General features: G+C 41.9%; 1 protein-coding gene across 1 annotated transcript in view; it reads left to right on the top strand.

The window, feature by feature from the left end:
• LOC104954199 (ephrin type-A receptor 3) overlaps window positions 1-17,553 on the top strand; it is a gene marked incomplete at its 3' end in the record, with an annotated part of 62,710 nt that overhangs the window by 15,138 nt on the left and 30,019 nt on the right. The window contains exon 3 of the mRNA XM_010781275.1: window positions 1,388-2,048. Coding sequence (XP_010779577.1) covers window positions 1,388-2,048 — 661 coding nt within the window. The remainder of the gene's footprint in view (window positions 1-1,387; window positions 2,049-17,553) is intronic.

Genomic DNA, 17,553 nt, shown 5'->3' with positions numbered 1-17,553 from the left:
ACATGTAATGGAGAACCTAGACTTTCTTAGCTCGTCATTAATTTCTGTGTTCAGGCTGAAAGCACCTGCTGTGTCCGCCTGCTACGGCACTTTAAACACTTCACATGAGCCCTATGTTAATGTATATGTGTGTGTGAGTTTATGTTTCCATTAATGCTTGTGTGAAAGGAGCGATAATTCAGTTTCACTTACCCAGAAAGCGTTTCTCTTTCTCCCTCTCTCAAAAGAAAAGCATTCCGGCATACATTCATTCTGAATTTTCACGGAAAAAAATTGAAAAAGCATCCATTTACACATTAAGGCCCATTCGTTCTAATGACTGTCATTTAACCACAATGAGCCCAGTGTTTCAGGTGTTTGCCCATTCATCATCGCTCCGATTCATTGTTGATTTGCCTGGACTGCGAAGCCAAAGCGCATGATCAATGAGTCTTCCCGCTGTGTCCAATTCAAAAGGAATGACCCCGCTTTCTTTTTCTCCTCTCCTCTCATTGCTTTCTCCCAGTGGAGGGAAAATGTAAGATAGACACGAACGTTCCTGGTATACACTCACATCTGTCTATACTTCGTAGATTCTTTTGTTTCATAGTGGATTCAGCACGTTTCCTTCAGTAGCAGTAGTACTGTGATGCAAATAACCAAGACTTGCAGCTTGAAAGTCCTCACTTGTAGAGAAAAAAACATGTTAGTAAAAGGGTGGAAAAAAACACTATAAGATTTCTGCTAATATTTAAAAGCAATTAAGCAGCTTCACACAAATGTATGATGGGAAATCACACTTTATGGTTTTACTCTGAGATGTTTTCACAGCACGCTAATCGAGAACATTTGGCTAATGCAGCAAGTTTGCTTTTAATTAATTTGAGTAATTTACTAGAGATCTTGTAGTGCGATTTCTCACCCTTAAGTGTTTATTAGATGCTTAGTATTCAGCAAGAGTGAATCTGTATCTAAATAATTCATCTGTAAATGCTTACAGGCTAGAGATAACTTTATTTTTTTCTCTGCTATCCCTCCTTTCCCCTTTCTTCCTCCTTCTCTGACTCCAAATTTCCCTTTTCCCGTTCCCGCCTCTTCACCTCTCTCCTATGCCTTTGCTACTTTTTTCTTCTCTTTTGACCCCAAATCCTAACCTCTATATCTTTGCTCCACCTTAATTTCTCCTCTTATCTTCTCACATCTTTGTACCTACTTTTCATCACTTCCTTTGTGATGAAAATACATAATACCTTTCCTTTTAACTGTCTGCTTCCTCCAACCCTTCTTGTCTTTTTACCTTCAATTGTTCCCTCTTGCACGTGGTTCCCTATCTCTCTTTTGTTTGTTGCTCCTTCGTCTTCTTCTGTTTTCTCTCTTCCACCTCTCCTTCTCTCCATTCTTTTTTTAGTGGGAGGAGATCAGCGGGGTGGATGAGCACTACACTCCCATCAGGACCTTCCAGGTGTGCAACGTGATGGAGTACAGCCAGAACAACTGGCTTCGCACCAATTGGATCGCTCGCCAGTCGGCCCAGAAGATCTACGTGGAGCTGAAGTTCACGCTAAGGGACTGCAACTCCATCCCGCTGGTGTTGGGCACCTGCAAGGAGACCTTCAACCTCCTCTACCAGGAGACGGACGACGACCAGGGCACCCACTTCAGAGAACACCTGTACACCAAGATCGACACCATCGCCGCTGATGAGAGTTTCACCCAAATGGACCTCGGAGATCGCATCCTCAAGCTGAACACTGAGGTGCGCGAGGTGGGCCCCATGACCAAGAAGGGCTTCTACCTGGCGTTCCAGGACGTGGGCGCCTGCGTAGCTTTGGTTTCAGTGAGGGTTTATTTCAAGAAGTGCCCGAACACTGTGAGGAATCTGGCCTCTTTCCCTGATACGGTGCCCATGGACTCCCAGTCGCTGGTGGAGGTCAAAGGGTCATGTGTCAATCACTCCAAAGAGCAGGAGCCTCCGCGAATGTACTGCAGCACGGAGGGCGAGTGGCTCGTGCCAATCGGGAAGTGTCTTTGTAACCCGGGTTACGAGGAAAGAAGCAACACCTGCCAAAGTAAGACAGCTTTTTATCTATCCGTTTTTTTCCCTAGTCTCTCATACATTCTTTGTCATTGTTTGAAATGTGATACAATGCAACGTTTGTAGAAGGGTTGGATGAAAAGACCTTCACACTTCATGTCTGTCAGCCAAAACGTATAATATGTTTTGCCTTATCTATACATATGTGTATGTTTTTCTGTGTATGTCATTCTGCACCTTCAAAAGAACCCAACAAATCCCACAGCGCTGTTGGAGAGTATGCATGTGTGCAATGTGCAGTAGTCCAATAGTGATCTTCTGTGTCACACATCATTAGCGATGGGAAGCTCTTGACCAGAGTAGCAGGGATGGGACTGATAACCCAGAAGAAAGGAGTGGGCAGGAGTGGATGGTGAATAATGGAATGGTTGCGGTGGTGGTTGCGGGTGTTGGTGGAGTCATGAGTGAGTAGACGTTGGAGTCTGGAGATACTCGATCTCGCCCCAAAGTCTGTTGTTGCCTCCGAGGTGGTTGAAAAAGCCAAAAAGTATACGTCTGGCAGGCCTGGCTTTGCCTTTTTATTTCAGACTGTCTGCGACATCATCATCACACATGCTTTGCAGGGCGACTGGCTTGAGTTGTTGCCAGCTGGTTATTGAAGAGATTCACAATGTCTCCTTGACTGAAGTCACTTAATATGTTTTTGGGTCCTTGTGCTGATCCTTTGGACATATTTCTGTTTAAACGACACACAACCTGAGGGTTTTACTCGCAGATGTTTCTGTTTTCCATGTTTATTGATTGTAATTGTCCATTGAATGTCCTTTTTCCTCACCATTTCACTTTATTTCACCTTAAGTACTTGGACATGAAGTAAATAATGCCCCATGGTATCTTTTATAGCCCCTTTGGGATCAAGCAACCAGTGGGTTCAAAGGTTAAGTGTCACAAGGAGCCTTTCATTTCAGCACACAACCTCCCAATGGGATTAACATTAACAGTGTAATGGGTTATAATCCCCCCAGAAGTATGTTTATTTTCTAACCTTTTATTTATAAAGGGTTGCATGTATGCGCATAGACATAAGATAACTATATCATTTAACAAACTTAGCTAAATTGAATTTCCTGTGTGTGGCTTCTGCGGCCAGCGTAACAGCTTTCATCAATTACAGTTGCAGTACTTCATCAGCGTTTCCCTGCGACGAGATGTTTTGCATCTGTGCAGTAGCTCATCCAGTGCAGCGGCTCCATTAAAGGGATGCCGTAGTGTCCCATAGCTTCAAAGAAAGTAAAGCAGCGAAACACTTTTCTACAGTACGTAAGAGCATATGATGTTTTGAAATAGTAAAGTAAATGAACAGAAGTGGTATGTACTTGTTTACTTCAGACTTGAGTTGTTTATGTATCTGTAGATTTGTTTGCCCACTCCAAAGAGAGAGCTGAATCACTAGTGGTTTTGTGGTATTTACTCCATTAAAAGAAAAACATATTAAAACCATTTATATAAACATAAGGACATGTAAACAGGATCAAATAGAATTAAAAAAAATGTATTTGACATAAGAGGTTAAAGAAAAAAATGTACACATTGTATTATAATATAAATAAAAACCACTAATGAGTAGCTCCATCTGCATGTGCAATGCTTCTCCAACAGTCTTTTATTGTGGCTACTTCCTGTGTGTCCATATCACTAGATGTGCTCGTCTTTACTCCGTTTTTAGCAAGCTCCTAACTCTGCTTCAGAATTCACATGCAGCAGCTATTTGAAGCCACCTCTGCACTGCGGCTGTTCCACAGTGTCTTTAAAGTAACACAAAAAGAAGTGTTGGAGGTTTCTAGAAAAAGCTGCTTGTTTTTAGCCTTTGCAGTCCTAGTCATTGTCCCTGGCCCTAAATGCTCCCATGTTCATCCACTATATCCTCTCCATGGCCATAACCAGTGTTAATTAAAGATCAAAGGCAGGCTCCCAGGTCAGGCCCCTGCTGTCAGGGCCAAAGGAAGCTCTTTTTCTGGCTCTGTGGACCGCAGAGCAGCTTGTCTCACTGTCCAGATGCGAGGAAACTTTGTCGCAGCTGCCAGGTGATAAATGTAAATAGTAAACAGACTGAGGGGAATGTGAAATGGAAGCCGAAAATGACAACAAAACCTGATGCCCTCATCGTTTTAACCTTATTTTTCCCTTAAAAGAGGGTGTTGAAAACCTTAAAGTCGTTAGAGTAACTCTTAATTTCAGTTGTCCCATGTCTATATTAAATTATGTTTGAATCTTTATCCAATAGACAAGAGTCGAGAAATCAATATTTAGTTTTTTTACTAAGGGTTGCTTGAATACAGCGATTGTATTTTTGCCCCCAACTTTGGGAGTGCAAAAGTAATATGCAAGAACAGGACCTTATGCTGACAAATGGCAGACCCCTGCCCCCCCTCCATACCACCCTCCATTTACTTCCTGTCTCTCTGTGAATTGTGTGAATGTTTGGATGTATTTGACAATCTCTTATTAGTTTCCGAGAGGTCTAATGGACTCTAATAAGGTCTTATGTTACCCTGGAGTGGGACAGCTGCACCAACAGGCCCCCGCAGCCCCCGCGTGCAGCCGTCGGGGGCCCCAACACGCAGCTCGCTCTCCAGGCCCTCTGTGTTAACAGATCGATGAGTGCATGCGGGTTAGGTCACGGTACAGGCAGATAGAGAGAAAGATGAAAACATATTTACAGCGCTACAGCCAGATAAAACAGAATGGAACAGATGTATAAGTATTTACATTTCCTAGCCACAAACTGGGCCCCAAAATATTATATTTCACCCCACAGAGAAGGTTGTTGGTTCATTATTAAACCGGCTGAACAAACAGAGCTTATTCATAATTGGATACTTTTCCCTAAATTGTTGTTTTACTAAAGCATACAAACAAAATGTGATTGAGCAGAGGCCACAAATGAATAATGTGGTCATTAAATATTCAGGCTGTGAGGAAGCAGCCGTGAGGTAGATTCAAGACTCGAAATGAAGTGTTTGTATTAGGCGTTGTTGGCTTTGACTGTTCTAAATCAGATGTGGATGGAGCACCTACGCTGAATATTTCATGCTTTGTTTTATTTGCCCGAAATCCCTCCAAGAAGCATCTTCTGTTTACCTAATTTATGCTCCATGACTGTGTGTGTTTGTGTGTCTGTCTGTGTGTGTGTGTGCAGGGGAGGAAGCGAGAGAGAGTGTGAGAGCAGTTGCTGTTGTTTACACAGACTCTAAAGTGTGTTTAAGGGCTTTAACAGAATACACTCTAGTATTAGACTGTCATTATCATTATCTTGCTTGGCGGTGTATTTGTGTATTTGTGTGTATAGCCAGACATGTCTGTGAAAGCGAGGATGTTTTTTCGGCGTGGCTTTGGCAATGGGACAACGTATGTGTGCATGCCTGTTTGTGTGGCTGCATGTACTTCACAGGTTTCAGTCGTAATTGCTGTGAGCAAATTTTGATATTTCATCTTCCATATCAGTGCAGATGTCATCGGATCTTTTGTCAGGGAGAATCGTCGTGAGTGGATGTGGCGTTTTTAGAGAATTTACGAGGTGAATGGACGCGTCACTCATCGTCTGGATTACTGTATGTTTTGTGAGCAGGCTTCGGCCTTTCCACGGAGAATGTGAGTCCAGATCTAATCTCGCTAAGTCAGTCTTGCATTCGTCATTAGAACAGACTGGAGCAGGTGAACCAGCTCCTATCTACCAACAGTGTGAAATTCCTGCGACCCTAATTTGATCCTAAAACAGCAAACGGATGTCTGTCCGTCCAGTTTGAGTGAGTGTGTGAGTGTGTGTGTGTGTGTGTGTGTGTGTGTGTGTGTGTGTGTGTGTGTGTGTGTGTTTGTGTGTGTGTGTGTGTGTGTGTGTGTGTGTGTGTGTGTGTGTGTGTGAGTGTATATATTGCAAATGCACGCAGCTGTTCCGCTGTACGTTGCGGCAGGTTTACATTCTTACTGGATTTATCAAGACACACAATCCTCAAAGTTGCCGGTATCATAATGCTTATTATAATTACACATACAGTAAATCAGTAAAAACATAGACACTCACGGATACACTCCAGCATTCTTCAGCCTGATGTTCTGGTTTTGCATGGATTACTTACCATATCTTAGTATACGTGGAAAGGAGAGAAGTTCATTTGGCCAAGTTTGAATGAACTATACAGATTAATATGATTAATTTTTGATCATTTTGTACTAATGTTACACTGGGCTGGGCTTTATATCGATATTATATCAACATCGTTAGAAATGGCCTTTGCTTTTGGTTATTTTAATATTACAAACATTGTGTTTAACTGGTTTTAAAGGCTGCATTCCAATAAAATAATGTACTTTTCTGGACCACCAGACTTTTCTCGCTCTTCAATTATGTGTACAGTATACACCCACTTAAGTCAGTAAATCTACATTACTGATGGTTATTCATCAAAATGCTGATTCTGAATATAAGTTGTGAAAGCGCCAATGGTCATGATCTTAACAAATCAGTTTTGAGTTATGGTAAAACCATATTGTATTATTTGATTTTCTTTATATGGCTTAGCCCTGTGGAACACGTTTTAAAATTATTGAAGAGACCGCAATGATCTCAGCCTTTCCAAATGACAAGGCCGTTCTCTCCTTGTTTACTTCCTCTCTTCCTTTCCTTCTCTCTCCACTCACCCTTGTGGCTGATGGTCTTGGCCGCCGGTTCAAAGCCCGCTGTCCATCTCACATCGAATGTTTTATATCACTCCACTCTCTGGCTTAAGTGATTTAGCTGCTGCCCTCATGCACACACATACTTCCAAGCAGACGCGTTATCATCTTTCATTGGCTTTGTCACGCAAAACCTCCATCAACCTGACCAGTGCAATGATTCAGCTTCCATTTCATCATTCGATCGGAAGCAAAGCTGTATTCAGCCTGAAAGATGATTCAAAAGATTCCATGTAATGTCATTGGGGGTTGCTAGAACTGGCAATGAGTCTCTTTCTATATTTCATCTCATTATTTTGGTCTGCTGGTCCCTTGGGTTGAGGGAAAATGGTGGAGCTCGAGTGCGGCTGGGGAATAAACTCATTCATCTTGCAAAATGGGAGCCCACATACTTTTAAGAGAGGTCGGACCACCCCGGAGCTAAAATACCAGTCAAAATTAAACTCTGTCATCAAGTTGGGAGGATCCATTAAAGGAATGTCATTGTTTGCTAGATGCTTCATTTGGATATGGCTTTGGAGCCTTTCTGCCCCCTGGTGATCAGACATATTTGAAAGCACTTTATTAAAGACACTCCCCTATCAATTCAAGCTTATCTTTTTTTAAATTTGAATTTATTAAAGATGTTTCACGTTTGCCTCCCCATTATTTTACAGTTATACCAAACTCTTATTTCTTGAGGATATTAAAACGTAATGCTTGCTGTCTTTGCTTTGTTTACTACATACACACATTACAAATAGTCCCAATCAAAACCAATGTATAAAAAGGAGATACAGCCTTACTGTAGAAGTCCCACGGATATGCTTCGTTTCCCTTCTTGTTTTTTTTCCTCATCACCCACATGTTTTTTGTTCTGTGTTTTTCTGTATATTTGTCCTGCCAGACAGTTGAGGCTGAGTGCAGTGAATTCATGAATCCATTGGCTCTCCTCCGTCCCATGGAAGGACTCTGTTTGTTTGTGTTGGCCGTTACATAACTGCCTGGCTCTCGACAAGAACATGTCAGTTAAACACACACACACACACACATAACACCACATCCTTTAAATTATAGCGACAGCATTTCTAATTCAGGATCAGGATAATATTGCATATTCTTCTCTTATTTTGACAAATATGTTTTTGCATTATTACGTTTGTTTCTTTGTGTGTTATAGCCATTATTTATCCAGTTCACTGAGTCCTCTGAGCCATTGTTCTTTTCCCCAGAGGCCCCCTTGCTACACATACACAGTGGGAGCTGCACAGTTTAACAATAGCCTGTTACTGTTGTTGTTCCTTATTGAGAGGCACCTCCATCGTTGTCCTTGAGAGCGGGTGTTACTCATTTACTTCCGCCACACACATTTTCAAAGCCAATCCAGGCAATCACATCACGTCATGCTTTCCTGCGTGTGTGTATGAAGTGTTATACTGTACATTGCTCTGTGCTAACTCTAGTGTTCCATTGCATCAAAGTCCTCCTCTACTGTCAGTTCAGCTTAGTGTGGAGCCTCACTCCGCCGCTGCCTTTTGGCTGTGAGCTGCATGGCATTTCGCCTTTCGGAGCTCAAAAAGAGAGGAGAGGCTGGAAGAAAGGACTATGCCTTGATTTAGTGCTCCAGAGAGAAAGGTCTTGAATCATGATGTTAACACCAACGAATGCTGGATGTAAAAGTAAAGCCATCTTGTTTTCATTCCTGGAATCACAGTGTCTTATTCCAACTAGCACAGACTATTATGCTTTAGCAACCGAGCGCTCTCTCCAGGGAAAGTTGGCGGCAGAAATCTATCAGACATTTATTTGTTGGAGTCCAACACCCTCAAATGTGTCCAGTTTCAGTGGATCATGCTATGTTTACCCTCTTTTATTGACTTTTAAGCAACTGTGTTGCAGCTTAACATGGAGTTAAAGGGGAATCCATACACATGCATTTATGTATCACTGTTTGAAAGTGAAATCTTAGTTCAAGCTGATCTATTGTGTTGTATTTCATACGTTTTCCCTCGCCGTTTAAATGTACAGTCCCTGCAGTGCTGTTTGACTTTTTGAGGATCTTCCATAACCTTGATGCTAATTAAAGCACGCCGAGAAGCCTGCAGCAATCATACTGACTCCCACTCCATAACAGCAGCCGGGAGGGAAATGTGACTAGAGGGAAAGAAACAGAGGAAGGGAGAGTTAGAAAAAAGAAAGAGAGAGAAGAGAAATAATGAGCATGGCGTTAATTAGAGACACCATACAGCTGCAGTCCAAATGCAAGAGTTACTCACTGAGCAAGCAAGCTCAGCAATCATTTCATATATACCCATATGGAGTGCTGCAGGAATGAATTTTGAAGCTTTTACGTGTCTTAAAAAGGCAGTGGCTAAATGAGACTGTACAGAAGTTGTTGGGAACAAAACACCATCACTCCAAAAATGGAAACTCATATTTACTTGTACGCCTTATTGTATCCAGGCAGTGCTCTTGCAAACTGTTCCAACTCAAACTTTCCAACTTTTACAATAATCCATTTATGCAGCAAGAGTAAAAGCTTCTTTCAAAAAGCTAAGTGCATGAAATCAAATTACAAGATGAAAGCTTAGTGAGGTGGAAGTTATGCGACTGAGGTTTGGTATTTTAATGTTATACTTCTTCCAATTGCATATAAATCATCAAGTGGTGTTCATTCCTCAAGATATTCTTGCTGAACAAAATGTGGAAGCAAGTTTGTTTGCCACAGGGCTAATTTCCTGCAATGATCCAAAATCCAATAGAAGAACCCCATTGGCTTTTCGTCAAGGGAACAAGTAAGATGCTAACATTTGGGTTAAAAGTATACTAATAATTAATAACAGTTTTAATAACAGTTAATAGTATTACTACAGCACTCAACAGTATACTATAGCATATACACATATATCAGTGTGTTTCATATTCTGATCAACTGCTGTATACTGTATGCAGATTTATACTGCATGAGCAAATGTCTGTTTGTGTCTCAATCCCTCTTGAATCAATCCCTGCATGTGTGTGTGTGTGTGTGTGTGTGTGTGTGTGTGTGTGTGTGTGTGTGTGTGTGTGTGTGTGTGTGTGTGTGTCAGGTAAGGAAAGAGGGATGCAGAAAGTGGGGAACGTCCTGCTTGACGGACACAGTGGATGTCTGGATACACATGTAATGTAACAGGGGAGGGAGTAGGATGGAGGAGTCACTCCATCATTCCTGATAGATGAGAAGGAGGGAGGGGAGGGTGGAGGCAAGAGAGAAGGAAAGCGAGCTGTCACTGGGAAACAGACCCCCGCTGAAAACTGTTTGGCGCAGGGTGTCTGCTTTGTGATTTGTGACGTTATCGCTATCAATTCAACATCCACAGAGCTGTCTGCCTTTTTTTATTATCATTTTTGGTTCGGCAATGCTCCATTAATCCTTTTCCTCAGCGCATTGCTCTTAAATGCTCCAGTCAGTTGGCTGATGAACATATTTCCACCACAACTTGGAGACCAACTTGAATACTGATTCAAATCATAACTTAGGCACTGTTTTTAAATGCTTATACTTAGAGACAGATATCCTTTTACACAACTGTTTTGATGTATTGGTTATATAAACATTATTTGTAGGTCAAACAGCTCTATTATTTATTTTTGTAATGACTCCTTCAGACTTTGGCATTGTAAACAGATTATTTGCATGTTTACCTTTTGTCTACTCACTTTCCATGAATACCTTCTCCTCCTATTAGTGTATTCCTTTACAACTTCCCATCTTTAGTTAGGCACTTTGCTCTGATTTCTATTTTCAGCAGTGGATGTCATTCAAACAACTGAACACAAAGCAAATAAGAGTGCCATTCAATGCTGCTATAAAATGTCAACGAGTCATTCAATAATACTGCTGCCTCTCTTGTTCATAATTCACAACAACACAGTATACATTACATGTAAGCTTATATGACATTCTGTTTAACTCGTGAATAAAATAGGCCTAATACTGTTAATATATGGTGTGTGATGTCTGCTGTCCTTGGTGCTGAAGATGCCCTCAGCCGTAACCTCCGACACATCTCGGGGGTGCGGCTGTCAAGTGTCTCACTTATCTAAACACATCCTGTAGGCATGCGCTGTATGGTGACAGAGCGGGAAGCTGTCAGAAGCGTCATCTTGTTCTACAGCTGCGATGCGTTCAGTGCAGAGAGGACTCTCATTGTCATTTCAGTTTGAAACAAACCCAAACGTCACCGCATAAATGTCTGTCTTCCAGCAGCTGCCTGCTCTCGCTGCGCTGCTACATCACAGATGTCAGCATAACAACCTTTCCGTTTGAACAAACACTGAACTCTTTAATGGCAGCCAAGCAAAAGAAAGCAATGTCTGTTTTAACGCTTTCGAGAGTCGGGGCACAGCATGGATGTCTTGTGGTAACTCTGCAGGCCTTAGCCAGGTTTCCTATACACAGAAACCAGAGATGTTGTGACACATCAGAACTGCTGAACTCATGTGTCCAAGAACTCAAAGTGTTTCTTTACTTTACAGATTTCTGATCTATTACCTTCTGCATTGACAGCACTAACACTGCCTGGACTGATATGTATCACATCACTGAGCATTATAGCAGTTACCCACATACAAAGGGGCCCTATTTTACTTTTTGGGGGTTTTACCCTTTCCTGTAGTGTGTAGTTTTTGTGCATGTAAATAATCTGCAACGGTTAATATCCCAATGTTCCCTCCAGTTTCTCTCCCCCCCCACCCCCACCTGAAGGCCTTGGACTCTTTGTTTACTTCCATAACATCACTGTTTCACAATCACGCTTTTATTGACTAGCGCTCCAACACATTGTACATGATAGGCGAAGGGGTGGGACATCTCTAAGCGGTTGACCAATCACAACAGAACCAGCCAGCTAACCAATCAGAGCAGACCAGGCTCTGGTTTCAGACGGGCAGTATGAAAAAAATAAAGCACTTTTGAACATTAAAGCATACAAACATGACACAGTAGAGGCACCACATTCAAATATGAACCTGAAAATAATCATAATAGGGCCCCTTAATCATTCCATGATGAGCTTTGGGTCACTTTTCCTGCACATATTTTGCAGAATTACTAGACACCACAGATTCGTACATTGTATTTTATTCAAGAGAGCTCTATATTTTATTACTTCACTGAGCCTACTGATCCATGAAAATATGTTTGTGTGAATTCATGTTTGCTAATGACTATAAACAAACATCAATGTCTATCTTAAAGTCATAGGTCATATAAGATTTATAAACCTTCATTCAAAGAAAGATGATGATAGATAAACCTTCTTTAACTGATCCATGGTTATCCATGGGCTGCTTTTTAGTATTTGTTTTTCATTGTGTTTATTTCCTCGTACCTGTATCAGCTTCTTCGTTCTTGACCTTGCTATGGTAACCTTGGTGTTTTTAATGTTTGCGTCTTGCATTTTAATCAGTTCTGAAGAAAGTGAGGCCTCAGAAGCCCTCTGGGATCTGTGTGTGCATGTGTTTTTGTTTGCTTGTGTGTGTGTGAGAGCCTGTCTGTGCTGGACAGACAGAAAGAGGGAATAAGTGCAAGACATAAGTGTGACTGACATGTCCGTCAATATATACAGGTCATTAGTAAACCAAGAGTGAGCAGAGGTGAGCAAAGGAAGACAAAGTGCTTACCACAGCAGGAGCAGCTTCTGTCTGACACACACACACACACACACACACACACACACACACACACACACACACACACACACACACACACACACACACACACACACACACATAAACAAGCATACACACACTCGCACAATTCCTTGCATTCAAATGTGTTCCTGCCTACATGTATCCATGAAAACAGTTTCTTCTTTACTCCCAAAACTGTGTGTACATTTTGCTCTGACTCAGCATTGAGGTGGAGTGGCTGCCTGTCAGTAGTGTCCCTTTTCTGACCCAGAGCAGGCTGTATGGATCAAAAGAAACCTGAATAAAAACCCTGCATTTTAAAGGAGTGGAATGAATGAAAGGCTGTGAAAAGGCTGCACTTGAATTTGCAGGTCCAGTCACAGGTCCTGAGGTTGTCAAATTTCTATTGCACTATTTTCATGCAGACCATGTCTGAGCTTTACATCGTATCGTGTAGGAGACTGACTCTGGACCTACAACAAAGTACAGTCAAAGTAGCAGAGGTTTGTGGCATTGACTCGAGATGCACCTCGTACCTTTCTGTTTGTACTATTCCTTCAACAGATCTAGACTTTGCAGTTCTCTTAAATGTGTCATACATGTCTTTGAGGCTGAAGCATGGTTCTCTACAGGAAATAAGGTGCACTGCTGCAGCTGCTACCTGAAATTGTGGGCGTTAACGCGAAAATGTGAGAACCCAGTGGCTAAATGGGCGAGTGTTGAGTCCCACTTTAAGGCCAATTTTGAATCTGACAAGCACATATAACCTCAGCTTGAGCTTGTGCCATGGAGACAAGTAGCTGGAGTGACCTTTCTTTGTATATTTGCTGGTTTTACTGAGGGACATGGACATATAAAAAGAACTCTGGAGTACAGGGCACAAATCACTGGGAGGGCTTGTCCAAAACTTAAAGGGACATCTAAATACACTTCAGAAATGTGCTCTAGCTTGGTCAAACATATATCCCATGTATTAACCTTTTCTCTCAGCGTATCCCCCAGTTAAAGACCAAAAAGTCCTGTCTTGCTAAAATGATCCATAGACTCAGACATCATGCATCCTTGACTCTCCCTACTTCCACATTTTATAGAGATAAAGGAAAAGGTCCCTGCACTCATGTATTGAATACTCCAGCCCTCCCTATCCACCCACAGCAAGCAGAGTGGTGACATTTTACCTACAGCCTCGGCGGGTGACTGACAAATGGAGTCAGATGGAAAGACCTCTGGTGTGTCGTGTATGTGTGTGAATGCGTGCATCTATTAAAGGGAAGGGGGTCATCTGCGTGTGAAATATGTACCACTGTTACCACTGATTAAAAGCGGTCAGGCCTCAACGATCAGGCCTTTAGCTGTACCTGCACCCTGAATGCCAAACACAACAGAGCATGCCCAGAGCAGCCAAGCATGGAGACTGCAACGCAAGACCACACCAGGCAACCTTAACGGCCTGCAGCTGTGTGTGTGTGTGTGTGTGTGTGTGTGTGTGTGTGTGTGTGTGTGTGTGTGTGTGTGTGTGTGTGTGTGTGTGTGTGTGTGTGTATTCCCACTTCTGTGTTTGTCTTAATGTCTTTCTTTGACCATATCAAGTAGTCTAGATAAGAACCTTTCATATTGAATATTTTCTTAACTCCCAATGCCTATTCCCACTATATTAACTATGTGTGTATAAAGGCTTCAATTTGATTGGAATTATTGTTGACTGATATATTGCAATGATCATTCAAGTTATTCTTCAAACATATTTAAAACCTTTATGGGTTTTTTTTTATTTATTTTTTTAGAGGATCTGAACATGATTATTTTTCATTAAGTCTGCACAATGCCTTTTTGGCCAGGACTTCTCTGCAGGACAATAATACTTAAATTGTTCACAATATTTTTCACCTAAAACTCTCTTAAAATGTTCCTTTTCCATGAGGACTTCTTGACAGGTTTAAAAAATGTGAAGGAATTCCTTTAATTGTTTTCTAAATATGTTGCTTATTACTTTCCTGCATGGTTTTAGAGGGATATTGGACTCTGTTGAATGCTCAAGTACATGTAGTTTGACCGTTGTAATAAATGATATTGGGTGTGAAATAAAGTTCAAATTTTAGTAGCTCTGCTCATGATGTCAATGAGTTTAGGTGTAGAATGAGCTGCATGGCAATCCATCGTAATGCCCACCAAAGTGTGTCAACAAGTGTTTGCCCTGCAAAAAATGTACTGCCCTGAAAGTAGAGGCCTCTCTCCGTCATTGTCCAAAGTCTCTCCTCTTGAATAGGCTGGGATAAAGTGTCACTTATACCGGGATAAAGGATCCAACCTTTAAAGGTTGAGGGATACTGTGGAGATGAGCACTGACCTTTCTTACAAATTACACTCCTTCACTCATGCATCCTCTCTCTCATACACACACACAAATATATGTATGGAAAGTTAGAAGCGGTGTGAGGACAAGCAGAGAGAAATGGCAGACAGCAGTGTCCAACAAGATTACTGTACTCATCATCCACAGATTTCCCACCTCCTCCGATTCATTTCCTTCCATCTCTCCCTGTTCAAATGGATGGCACCAGGCATTTGTCAAGGTGAAGGAAGCACGGCCCACGCCTGGCGATACAACCGACCAATTTTTCCATTTCTTCCGCTCTGTTAGTCTTCTGCTATTAAGTGTTCAATTTCAGCACCTGGAGGCGATGCTAAAGTGCACAGCCTCAAGGAATGTTAGAGAAATCTCACGGGTTAATGCAAAGGCTCTGACTCTGCTGATTACCTGCTATCCTGACAGCCTTTGTATCGCTGCTGAGGCAAACATCTTTATTGATGTTCGGGTGCTGATACTACCCTTTCATTAATACCAATATAAGTTCTCCAACTTTGATATGTAATATTTGGTTTTCAATCACCACACAACTTCCCGAGGTGGAATGTAATGGAGTAAAATTACACAAATAATGTACTTAATTATGGCATTGAGAATATTTGTTGTATTTTTACTTAATTACAATTTAAAATGCAGAGCTTTCGCAGAGTATTTTACAGTTAAAAATGTCTACTTTTACTTAAAGGGGACCTATTATGCAAAATGCACTTTCGTATGTATTTTATACATCAACATGTGTCCCCTCTGTGGAAAGAGATTCTGAAAGTTTCAGGAAAAAAGATTCTCTCTATTTTTGTCCTGATCCATTTATAAAAACCTGTCTGAAAATGAGCTGATCAGATTTTGGCCGTTTTGTGATGTCATAACGATTTTTTGGCTTGCGTAACCATTAGCCAATAACCAACCAAGGTAAAACGCTGGCTTTTTGTTGTTGTTCAGGAGTTGATCCTGCCCCTACCCCCGCCTCGACGTAAGCGTGACGTATGTGGTGCTTTTGCTCTGGCCGGACAATCTTTTGGTGCTCGAAATGAACCGGATTCCGGAGCTAAGAGGCTGCTCCGCTGCGCTGTGAACAGGAACACCCGGTGATTTTCAAGCTCCAGCTCCGAACCGGCCCTGACACACCGTTGGTGTGAATGAGGTAACAGAGGGGTTTGTGGGATGCTACAATTATCTGTTTGGTATTAGGAGACAAACTCTTCAGAGACGTTTTGTGTATATATCTGATACCTGTAATATATTGTTAAAATAAATCCCTGTGTTCCCTCCAGAGGGAGTTTCTCAGCCTGGAAGCCAGCATGCTCTTGGTAAAATGGACACACATAAGAGAAAAGTTGTATTCAATAATTCAAGGTTACATGGGGAGTGAGACATTTATAAATAAATTGTCATTTTGTGGGGAAAGTATTCCTTTATAAATTACCACCAGATGTCCTGTGCATTTACTTAGTGCTAACCTACATTCCAATTAAGTCAAATATTGTTTATGTTACATTTATATTGACTTGTATGTAATTTGAAGCAACACGGTATGATAGAAGACAGTTCACAATAGAGTACAATGAGTGACAGTTGCATGACTGAATCTATTGTACTGTTAGCATGCTCTTGGTAAAATGGACACACTCAAGAAAAGCATTAATTTCTCACTCCCAGAGTGTGTGACTGCTTTTTATTTGTTCACACTGTGTTATCTGTTCAGCACCACGGCCCAACAATATCCTGTTCCCTTTGTCAGCTCAGACCAATCACAGGACAGGCAGGGACGGGCCCGGCGCCACGAGGGGGCAAAAGGGGGCATTGCCCCCTCAGTTGTATTGTATTTTTTTTATTATATCCCCTACACTTTGAGCATCATTCATCTATCATTCGTACGATAAATGTCACAATTATTAAATAACTTAAAATAATTATTTTCTCCAATACACGTTACTATGTTTAGATCAGATATGTGGACAGGCAGCAGGGGCGGACTGGCCATTGGGAATACCGGAAGTGTTCCCGGTGGGCCGGTGCTGTGCGTGGGCTGGAGGGCCAAAAAAAAAAAAAATGTTGCCTAAATCCTACCGGCCCACATTTGTAAGTTTTCCGGCCACTCCCTGGAGGGGTGTGGCACACACCCCACTGGGCTGGGCTGGGCCGTTTTGATAGGCTACCTATGTTCTATCTATCAGATAATTTCACTTTCACACATCAGGCCCGTAGCAGCTGTCACTGCGCAGTGAACGATCAGGAGTGAGTGACTGAGAGACCTAGCTGGCAGTTGCTTACAGATGGATAAACAAGCTCCAAAGCGTAAAGGCGTTTTTGTATAGTTTGCGTATATAGTATACAGTATTGTAGCGAGCCCTGGGTTCAGAGGGAGGGACTTGCATAGGGGAGGGGGTTGGCAGGGAAACGGGGTTCAGGGGGAGTGGCTGTACGGCTGGCAGGGAAACGGGGTTCAGGGGGAGTGGCTGTACCGTAGAATAGAAAAAGGGGGGAAATGATCGTGTCAGAGGTCGCTGCGGCTGTGGAGAAGAATGTGTTGCCCACATTCTGTAACTGAGTTTAGGCTAGTTTAGCTAGCAGGTTTATTGTTTTGGGTGCAGTCACTTTTTCCTCACTTGCTGGTTCAAATTAAATGTTGAAAGAAAAAATTAAATCTGTTTACAGTTCTGTTTCATATGGGTGTTGAGAGATGCTATCCATATATTTAGTCGCTAATTTGCTGTCAAAGCTTGCCACAGATTGTGATGCATTTGAGAACTTCAACATTTAAAAAAAAATCTTCCCAGGGGCGAGC

Source organism: Notothenia coriiceps, unplaced genomic scaffold, assembly GCF_000735185.1.
Source record: "Notothenia coriiceps isolate Sejong01 unplaced genomic scaffold, NC01 NC01_scaffold00022988, whole genome shotgun sequence".
Classification (NCBI taxonomy): Eukaryota; Metazoa; Chordata; class Actinopteri; order Perciformes; family Nototheniidae; genus Notothenia; species Notothenia coriiceps.
The sequence above is the reverse complement of the archived record's forward strand: the minus strand, read 5'-3'. Positions and strand labels throughout refer to the sequence as shown.